The sequence below is a fragment of the Oratosquilla oratoria genome, chromosome 6 (assembly GCF_046742065.1).
Source record: "Oratosquilla oratoria isolate Oo_2021 chromosome 6, ASM4674206v1, whole genome shotgun sequence".
Classification (NCBI taxonomy): domain Eukaryota; kingdom Metazoa; phylum Arthropoda; class Malacostraca; order Stomatopoda; family Squillidae; genus Oratosquilla; species Oratosquilla oratoria.
In genome coordinates this window covers 18,275,331-18,286,502 of record NC_134782.1, presented here as the reverse complement: position 1 = coordinate 18,286,502, position 11,172 = coordinate 18,275,331, and the positions used below count along the sequence as shown (strand labels likewise).

The following is an 11,172-nucleotide window of genomic DNA, read 5'->3' as shown; positions in this document are numbered from 1 at the left end:
TATAGATAAGTAAGCAATATCCTTTACGTGTCCAGTTTATCAAATATGTACTTTTATTTTTTATTCTGACGCCAATATCAATATAACCCAAAAACACCCACAATACATATATTTCATATATTCAAGGGTTTTGTTTTGGTTAACGACAGCTATAGATATATATCATAAAAATTATTGTCAATAGCTCATACCTTGTAAATTATGCTATTGTACTTACCCTAGTTGGTAACACTGAATGACGACGACTTTTAGATCCTTGCATATTTGATTCCACTTTCACATATTTGAAAATTAATAAAGCAAAGCAACAATCTTTTTTTTCATTTATCGATCTTCAACGCCGTAAAATCCGTGTATACTATCAGTCCCACGCAATAGAACGAAATTTTTTCATTAACTCTCATTTGGATATTTCATTCTTAGTATCTGCTGATGCACCTATTAATTATCATCTTGATATATCAACACAGAAGACTGCGTATACAGTGAATATAATTATTTTTTCTATGTAAAACTACAGTAATCTCTTGCTGGGCAGTTGTTTACACTGTTATGTTGACCTACTAATGTTCGCACCACGTCGCGTCGGGTCGAATATTTGAATGTTCTGTAGGATCACTTGTTTCTTTTGTTTTACGAACTTCGAAATTATAACAACCCTGATTTGTGGTTAAAAAGAAAATATTAAGGCAGTTTTAATATTTTCCCCTATAATTTAACTTTTTCAGATAAATTTATTATACCCGTCTACAATCGATGTCAATCGAAAATCTTAATACGGGTACAATTTATTTAATTTGAAGCTATGACATAATTCAATAATTGCCAACACTTAGCATGGAGTGGATCATACCACTCCATGTGGGTAAGGTTAATCAAATATATTACATGATGGATGATTTTATTGTCTAAAGGTAGCAGCAGTTTAATCTAACAACATCCATGGAGGGAGAGGCTGCAGTGAACAACACCAAGGTAGGTGCAGACACTACACGAGGGCTGCTGTGCACCAGTGAACATGACTTAACAAATCTGAGGATCTACAAAGGGATGTTCTCTTTCAACTAAAGGCATTATCACACCGAGCACACTTCTAAACCATTGTGGATTCAAATGGTTTGAAACTTCGTAGAAAAGCATTCTGTCTTTTTTATATACAAGATATTTTTCATTATCAGCTGGTTTTCCTTATGACGATTTACCAGCCCAGCGAGTATTGATGAGCTGTGAGGTGGGGAACAGGGATAATCCATGAAGAGCTTAGATGGGTGAGACAACGAGTGACTTGGACGGGTGTACAAAAGGTGCAAGATTTGAATTGGCCACTTCGCTTATAGGGGAGAATGGGCCCTTTGTTACATATATGTGCGTGTGTGTGTGTGTGCATGCATGTAATTTTGGGTCCTTTCTTTTGTAAAGATCACATGATAATCTAGAAGTAAATTAATGAAAGTAGAGAGATGAAGGAAATGTGTGGAGATGAGTTCATACATTGAAGTATTATGTCATCATGGATGTTCAACATGTGCATGGATGGAGCAATGAGAAAAGTGATTGTAAGAACTAGATAAATGTTAACATTAATACTGGAGGGGAAGAAAAATGGAAGGTAAATCATTGTAGTCATTGTTAATGATACAGTGTTGATGGAAGGCGGGAAAAAGAACACTAAGACAAGTTGCCCTGAGTTTCAGACTGGAAACCCACAGCTCACATCAACAGTCCTCAGGCCCTCCCACAGATCTCTCCAGGAAGAAATGTTCGTGTTGTAGTACTATGTGGGTCTGTTCCCAGTCTGGAGACTGACTCCATCCCTACACCTCGTGATGGAGGTGAGGGTTTTGTTGGGATATGAAGATGAGCAGAGGGTAGAAGATCCTCTCCAATGTCCATCTTGCAAGATCACGTGCAACACCTCCAGCTGATGTTGTTATAAAGTGAGTTTAACTTTTCTCATAATAACCAATGAAACAGTGTACTCATACTCATAATCCAGAGAGCATATTACCAACGTAACTTTAGCCACACAAATCCACAATGGTCACAGACAAGTGGCACACTGCAACATCCCTGTAAAACATCCAAACCATGACATCTTTGGTGAGGTGTGTACAGCGGTGCAAATCTCCAGCTAGTGCAAGTTACTCTTTTGATAAGAAAATAAAATGGTATTCTACTTTTATAATGGTGTAACTACCTAAAGCCCTGTGAATAGGAAATAGGAAATATTCTATAAAATCATTCATTTACACAAAAGTCTTTATCTTGGGCAAATTAGAACAATATCATTTCCCTATTAATCCTTCCTAGGACATAAGATCATTGAACAATTACTCCAAAACCCACAACCACAAAAGATTTGTAAATACACTACATCAAAATAAGATATTCCAGACTGGAAGGAAAGAAAAAGAAGACAAAAAAATACACCTGGAACAATACTGTACAAACAAATGCAGTGAACCACAATTCTAAGAAGATGAGCATGTTAACCATATTGTACTAGAGTCTTTATTGATACAGAAATTCAATAATCATCACTTCCAGGCAGAATATTTCAGTCAAAAAAGAATAGAAGAAGAAAAAATGGTTCCAACATACAAAAACCTAAATGATATTACACTGTACACTTATTCTATAAGCTTTTCCCTTCATCCAGTACAATGGCTATTGAAAGTTTCTCGAATCAGAAACTTGTAACACAAACCTTATAATTCATTTTCAAACCATACAAAGCTACTAACAATGTATCCATCATATGATTAAATAATTTCTGTTTTCCAAATTGTGCAAATCATTTTGATATGTTCATACAAACGTCAGACAAAGTACTAGAAAATCTGAATATATTTAATAAATTACCACCATCACAGGTCTGATATAAGCATTGCATCAAGCAATAATTCTGCCGCAACCAGTCTTATTTCTAACTGCTCCACAATTTCATATGACCAACTAGGTCTTAGATGAAAGGCTGGTATTCTTCAGTACCTTTCACAATTTTCTGAATATATCTTCATACAAAATCATGTTGTACAAAGGGACACATTAAAGGCAACTATACATGTTGTCATAACTATTACACAATTAATTTCCCTCAATTAAACTGCTTAGTACAGAAACAACTAGTTTCACATACTTCAGCGTGAAACTTCGAGAGTCGTCAACAAGGTGCAACCATATGCTGATATTATACACTACTTGTACACTTAAATCTTCAGAAGGGATAAAAGATATAGAAATCGTCTTGAACCAACCCTCAGTGATAGTTAAATGATGCTCTGTCAGAGATCATATTCACCGAAGCATTTATTCTTTGGCACAAACCCTCATACATCTATAACTATAATGGATTCTGCAACACTTTCTTACAAATGAAAAGAAGTTAATCATATCTTAAGTGTACAAGGTATTCACAACATAAACTTTTCAAAAACCTGTGTAGTACAGGGTACAACATCAACTTAACATTTCAGAGATTCCTGACCATAGAAGAGGTTCAAAAATCAATGAAAATCATAAACTTTTGATCCAGCTTGAGTTAACATATTCATCTGTATACAAGGAATGGCTAACAAAATTGGCCTACAATGCATATCTTCACATATTTAATTATATCAAAGAAAAAAATACATTAATCTACAGTAATACTGTACATTACGAAACAACCAAGTCTGGCAAGCAATATAAAATGATTTATCATGAAAAGCACACATACATGATATTCATATATGAATATACACAGTTACATACAATCTCAATTTTCATTTTCAAGTTTTTAGTCTCCCAGTGAAAATATAGATGGAGTGATGAAAAATGAAGGCTAGGACAAGGAGAAGGGGAAAATATGGAGGGTAAAGACCATACTCTATGTAGATGATATGATGATGTGAAGCTGTGAAAAGGAGCTACAGAACTAAATAAAAGTTCTTGGAAAACCATCAATCAATCATTTCTTTCCCCTGATAACTTCCTGCAGGAGACCTGCAATTCCGATGGAAGTTAGCCACAACAAGTGGATTTGTGGGAGGGCCAAGGAACATTGCCAGGCATTATGGGGCAGCATGTTTTTCACAACATGAAACTTGAAGCAACAGTGATTACATCATACACCCATTCCAAACCCAGCTCATACCTATTCAGTTCAAAGGCATTGAGACACAGTGTTTTCATAGTAGAGGCTGACACCAAGAGCTGGTTTACCCCCACCACCCTCCACCCCTTCTTCTCATTTATTCAAAACATTTCATGGAGCAGATAAGAAGATGATCCCTTTGGGTCATGTCATTTCTTCAACCATGTACAGCCATGCTCCATTCCTTCCTATTTTTTTTCACTTTGGATATTCACGTGACCTGCCTGCAAATCAAAAAACTGACTGCAACAATTAACAAAATAATAAACATTCAAACTTCAGTAGTAAACACGGGCTTTGGTCAGGAGGAGGAAACTAATCACAGTCTACAAACCTTTTTTGAGAACCTCATTTAACTTTACTTCCTGTAATTCAACAATTCTTTGAAATACTCTTGCTGTCTTCACTTCTAATACCATTCCATCTGTACCTTTTACCCTTTCCTCTTTACTAGGCTTGCCTCCTCTCATTCTTTTCATTTCTTTCCAAAACATATTTTTACTTTTCAAAATTCTCTGTTGAACACATACTCTACTTCAAAGCTGCTTTCTTTATGTTTCCTCATTTCTTTTTTAGGAACCGTTCTTTTCTACCACCATTGCCCTCACCTTTTCATCCCATTTATCACTGCATTTCCTTTTGTTCCCTCCCATCCTCCTCCTCTCACACACCATCTTTGCAGACATTAGAACTTTCTCCCTGAAACATGCATATTCATATACATTTCCTTAATTGTAATACACAGGAAATTATATGCATTTGAAGGGTCCTGTCTCTTTTGCTCTATCTATCACATATTTATCCTAAAGGATCTTTCTCTTTCATAAGGCAGGGTGGCCAAGTGAAAGGACACACCCATTACATACATACATACATATACCAAAGCTTTTTCCCCCTTACAAGGGAGGTAGGCAAAAAGGAAAAGGCACAAAATTATTCCCACCCATTCCATCCCTGAATACACTCCACACCCCTCCACCCTCCCTCTTATCTTAGCACCTCCTGGATGACAGGTCATCCCTGCACCTTGTCCACTGCCCTGGGTCAGAAGCAGTGTCGCAAGACACAGCACATCCACAGCAAGGCCACTTCATTAAATCGGCGACCCCCCCTCTCCGTCCCCCCATGCATAAAAGGAGAAGACGGGGAGAAATCCCTTCGGGCTGCATCAAAATTTGCTCACACATACTACCTCACCCCCCATCCCCCCGCCCATTCCACCTCATGCATCACAACATCATCCATATACAACCATTCTCCATTCACCCCTGTCTTCTGTCCTCTCCCGTCCTTCCTCAACAGACATTCCCCTCTTTCCCAAAGCCCCCTTCAACCCATCCATCCACCTCATCCTAGGACGTCCCCTCATGTTCACTCCCTCCACATCTGCCTTCCATACCTCTTTTACTAGTCTTTCTTCACTCATTCTTTCCATGTGTCCAAACCATCCTAATAAAATTAAAAATCATTTAACACCTGTCACAGCACCTTATGTATAAAATCATCCTTCCCTGCCACATTGCTCAAGTGAAAGGCAATGCAGTAAGACACAGTACATCTATAGCAAGGCCTGACTGTCAGAGCTGGTTTATCCCCCTTCTTCATCCATTCAAAAATATTACAGAGCAAATGGAAAGAACATCTCTTCAGGCATCATCTCTTTCATCCATTCACACTCTTCCTCTATTCACTTTTACCTTTGGCACTCTCTTTACTCTGCTCCACAGATGTTCATCATGCGTCTAAGACTCCCATTACTCTATCCATCCACCTCACTTTTGATCTTCTTCTCAAGGTGCCTCCATACAAATCCACTTTTCATACATTTTGCCCGTCTTTCCTTGTTTATTCTTTTGATGTGCCCAAGCCACTTCAGCACCTTCAGACAGTTCTCTTTCCAACAACATTTTCTACCTCACCTCCACATTTCTCACTCTATTTTCGTACCATACTTCTCAACTATGCTTAGACTTTTCCTTTGTGCCTTCCTTAAATTTCAAGTCTCTACTATTTATAATGTCTTAGAAATCATTATTTAATAGAAACCTCATTCCATTCATCCTCAAATACCTTATTTTCATAACACTTCATTCCATCCAAATATTTACTTTCCTCTTTCATTCCATAATTCATCTCCATATTCATTCCTCCATTCACTGCAAGGAAATGATTATCTCTGACATCAGTATCATAGGACCATTACTTGCAGGAACTTGTCACTGGTCCATAAAGAGAAACTTTTTTGGTGAATTCCAATAAAATTCCCCCTTCCAACTTTTCAGCCATTACTGCTCTGCAAGCTGGCAAAGCAGCAAATGCCTTTGTGAGCATTCATGGATTTAAGACCATACCGGGTATGCCCGTATTGGCATCATTCATCATGCTTCTGGTTTCCAAATCCCAGCACTTCAGTGGTGGAGGAAGAAAGAATAAAAGGGGGTGGGTGGGAATTGTTCACGTTACTAAAGATAGGATGGTATCTCTCACTTGAAGAAAGTATGAAATAAATATTAAAGTTTGAACAAAATAAGCACATATTCATACATTAGTAAGTACCATGTGTATATATATATATATATATATATATATATATATATATATATATATATATATATATATATATATATATATACACATTTATATGATATATATATATATTTGCATGCAAGTGTATATTCATATATAGAAACTTAACAAACCTTGGAAAGAAAATGTTTGATCATCCCACTTAATTCAAGTTCTTCTGCAGACAACCAACTGAATCTGTTTCAACTTTTGAGTTATAATATATGCATCTCAAGTAATGATGTCAGTAAGGAGTAAGACTATGAGTACACACACACATGAAAATTCTGTTAATCCAAGACTTTCTTAATGAAGTACTGGAGGAATTCAGATGATAGTATTATCATTCACAGCAAAGAGATTGTTCTTAATAACAATTTGTCACAACACTTTCTGTAAAAGCTGTAGAGACAACAATATGATCTGTCAATTATGCATCTGTACGTACAAAATGTTAATGGAGCATATGCAATTTTAGTAACAGACTATACATATGGTGCTGTATCTTTCATTAATAAAACAATGACCGTATTGTCTTCTGGCTGATAAAAAAAAAGACAGCCCTGTCTTCTGCTTGATTAGATGGTAATCTTAATATATAATATGGACAGAAGTAATAATGAAATGTACAAGGAGTGATGATGTTGGGTGGGTTACATATAAATATGAAGAGTGATAAGCTGGAAGTGAAGAGTTTTAAGTGCTTAGAGTTGCATATGCCAGTGAATGGAGGAGAGGAGGTGGAGGTGTATTATACAGTAAAGGAGAAATGTTGTTTAATTTGTTGCCCTCTCATCTCTCTTACAGGATATCCATGGCTCACAGGTAACTGGCAATGGCCACTAGTTTGGCCCAAAAATCATGAAAGGAAGAGATGTTATCTTGTTGTCTGGGAGAGACTAGTGTAGAATGAGGTGTTTGGTGTCTTCTGTGTAGTGACTGCAGCTGGGGCAATTTGATTCTATGGCCAGGCATATTCTGAATTAGTACTGTTTTAACCTATAGTCCCCAGAGGTGTTTCTAGAAGTTGAATGAAAGTGTCTAGCATTATCTAGAACAAAATTTCAAGAGAGAACACAAGGCTTTAATGAGTTAAAACTGGATGGTGGCCTGAATGGAGTTGTACATGTGTGGATCTTGATTGTTGTGGGAAGGATTCCTTTGTAGGACTGATGTCTAGGGGAGTTTGAAGTGTGGAGTTTGGTGCAGTCCTAGAGTACTTGTTTTGTGATCTGAATGTGTGTATTTCATGTGGACATGTTGCTCGTACTTCAGTCTATCCTCCACCTTAGCCACCAGTGCATTGTCATCTGCAAACAACATCTGGCTCATCTCCAAGTTCCCTCTATTTTCACTCACCAACTCCAAATCTCAGCCTCATGTTCTTAGGTTTACCACCAGAATACATACACAATAAACAACCATGGCAACATTACACAGCTCTGGTGTACCCCTACCTTCACCTTAAACCTTTCACTTTCCTCATTCCTCGACCTTACACAAGGTTTTGACCACCCATATATCTACATCACACTTCACAACATTTGTAAAGGAGGGAGGAGGGGAGTGGAATATATAGGAAATGGAATAGATGAGAGCGGTTTCTATGCCTTTTTCTTTTTGGCTACCCCCGTGTAGGGGGAAAAAGCCTTTGGTATATGTATCTATGTACTTCACAACAATTTTGTCATGTCTTCTCCAAATCCATGAAAGCCCAAAAGATAATCTTACACTTAACAAAATCTTCCCAATATCTCTTACTGCAAATGCTTGATCAGTGCATCTTCTTTTCATAAACCTACATTGCTCTTCCCCCAATCATACCCATTGTTTCCTTTCTAATCCTCTATACAATGTCCTTCTTGCAGGTAAGTACCTGTTGCCACCCCTGGAATAACACCCAATGATAACAAATGTTCAAGACTTTCTCATGCACAAAAACCAGCTCTACTTTTCTTTCATTTCATTTTGTATTAATATCTACACCCATGCACTATTGAGATGTTTTACCTCTCTTGACTGACTGATAAACCAACAGACCAAGTACCTGACATACCATAAATATGAAATTTGGCCTTATCAACCCAGAAGACAGGGATTTCAAGATTTAAGTTACATCACCATATGTACCATATAACATGAGGTAGAATATACTCCCTCTGGGATGCTGCAGTCACACATACATATCTAGCAGCAACAGTTTGATCATTTCTAATTTCTTTTCTTAAATAAAATCTGTACAAAAGTTTACATCTGATTTTTCTCTTAGAAAAAAAAAAAGTAAATCAATAGTTCTTTTCTAAGTGTGGCAAAATTTGTAACAACATACAAGAACTATACCTAATGCTACAACATAATTTTAACCAATTATTAACTACTTATCATGAGTAGGTCTCACTGATACTTGAGCAGTTCCACGCTAAATGAACACTTGCCATCCAGTACAAAATACATTCCATTTTCACGAGTAAATATCATGGTACAAATTTAATTCATTAAACTCTGAATCACTTAGCTTAATATGTACATCAATTGTCAAGAATCTTTGGCACAAACAAATATAAAAGTAAGTTGGAAGCACCACATATAGCAAACCCAACTTCTCTCCTTAGGAGTGAACATATAAAGAAATAAGCAGGATCAAATATAAGAGAAATTAATTACTAAACTTTCACAGGTTGAAAAAGATAGTGAAAGTGAAGATTGATAAATGCATACACAAAACAGATCGATCAATATGTTCCACCATGAACAACAACAATAACAACTGTTGCCTTGAGTTTTAATGATTGAAAACCCACAATCTCTCAGGAAAGAAACAATGGAGTTTTTTGTATTGCATTAGTACGGGACTTTCTATGTCACCAACTTGTGGTAGCAAACAGAGGGAACTAGTCACAGACTATCAACCCTCCTTATATAAAAAGGTGAAAGAAATACAGTTATTAAGGAAATCATGGGCCCAATCCAGACTGAATGTCAGCCTCTTGGGACTGACTCCACAAGGAGGCGAGGGTGTTGATGGGCTTCGAAGACGGGCAGGGAGGTGATTCTTTCTTATATTCATCTCACAGGACCATCATTTGCAGGTACCCATCATTGGTCCCATCATTATCAACAATGCAGAGAATAAAAAAGTGGTTACAGTGCACAAATGAACAGTCGCTTTCCCTCCAAAAGCATAGCAAGTCTAAATGAACAAGACGCAGCTATCAGCATGGAAGAATAAAACTTGATTTGCATTCCACACTGACTTTTATCACAATAATAAATAAATCTGTTTCTTCCTTTCTTCATTTAGATAATTCACTTATTTTTTACTTCTTTATGGAACTTGATATCTTACATATTTTCAACATATAACCAAACTGTATTCTATTAGTGCAAAGTACCTTGAAACATTTCACTTAGGGCTTTGCCTTTATTCAACAAGTTCAGGGCTTCCATTTCATTCTTCCCCTTTGTCAAATGTCATTACAGTGTCATTTATCACATCACTGACAACTGTCCCTTGATTATCTTCTAAGTGGTCACCTTGAGTGGCTCAGTATCGTAGTCAAGGACGGGAGTAAGAAGCGCAGCATCACAGCTGTTGAGGATGTGTGGAGCTTCATTGAATTCGGCCAATTCATCTGAAAGGTCGACCTCATGGGCCAGGAGTAAGTACTGCTCTGCACGTTCTGGCCACAGTAGGTAAGTCATAAAGGAGTGTGCCAGTAGATCCGCAGAGTATGTAAAATCTGTAAGACAAATATGAAATCTGATTATCTCATTATAAAAGAATTCAAGAACAAATATGAAATCTGATGATCACATTATAAAAGAATTCAATGACAAATATGAAATCTGATTATCTCATTATATAAGAATTCAAGGCAAAGTTTGAAAAAAAAAGATAGGGCCCTACTAGCATTACTCCAGCATTACCCATTGATTGAATAATATATGAGCTCTAAGATCAAGATCTCATCCGAGAAGATATTAGCTGTTAATCATGAGCCCAACATGTGACCAAAGGCCATGGTGAATCACACACAATATTGTTTCATGTATGCCTAAGTAAAGGAAGTGTACTAGTAGACTGGAGGAGTATGTGTGTAGTTCCACTACACAAGGGACAAGGAAAAAATGTGAATGCAGTAGTTTTAGAGGGATCAGTCTGTTACAAGTAGTCAATAAGGTATGTAGGAGGGTGTTAAATGAAAGGATCAATCAATCCACTGCCCCTGGTCTATCTTGTAGTAGACAACCCACAGTCTCCAGGAAACAGCCAACAGCCTCTGAGCTGGGTCCTAAATCACTTATAGAAAAGATATTGTACTGTAATCTGGGAAGTGTTAGTGTGGTGCATAGTAGTATGAGGTGTTTTGTGTCTTCTTTGTAGTGGTTGTATCTAGGGCAGTTTGAATCTGTGGCCAGGCTTGACAGGTTTTGAAAATATGTAGCTTCACTGTCCATCTTGAAGGATCTTT

At 37.1% G+C, this 11,172-nt stretch overlaps 1 protein-coding gene across 1 annotated transcript in view; it reads right to left on the bottom strand.

Annotated features, from left to right (window-relative positions):
* Positions 1-8,390: 8,390 nt before the first annotated feature.
* LOC143026332 (transmembrane protein 145) overlaps positions 8,391-11,172 on the bottom strand; it is a 209,735-nt gene continuing 206,953 nt past the window's right edge. Inside the window, exon 6 of the mRNA XM_076186540.1 lies at positions 8,391-10,440. Within this exon, the coding sequence (XP_076042655.1) occupies positions 10,223-10,440 (218 nt within the window). The 3' untranslated portion in view covers positions 8,391-10,222. The remainder of the gene's footprint in view (positions 10,441-11,172) is intronic.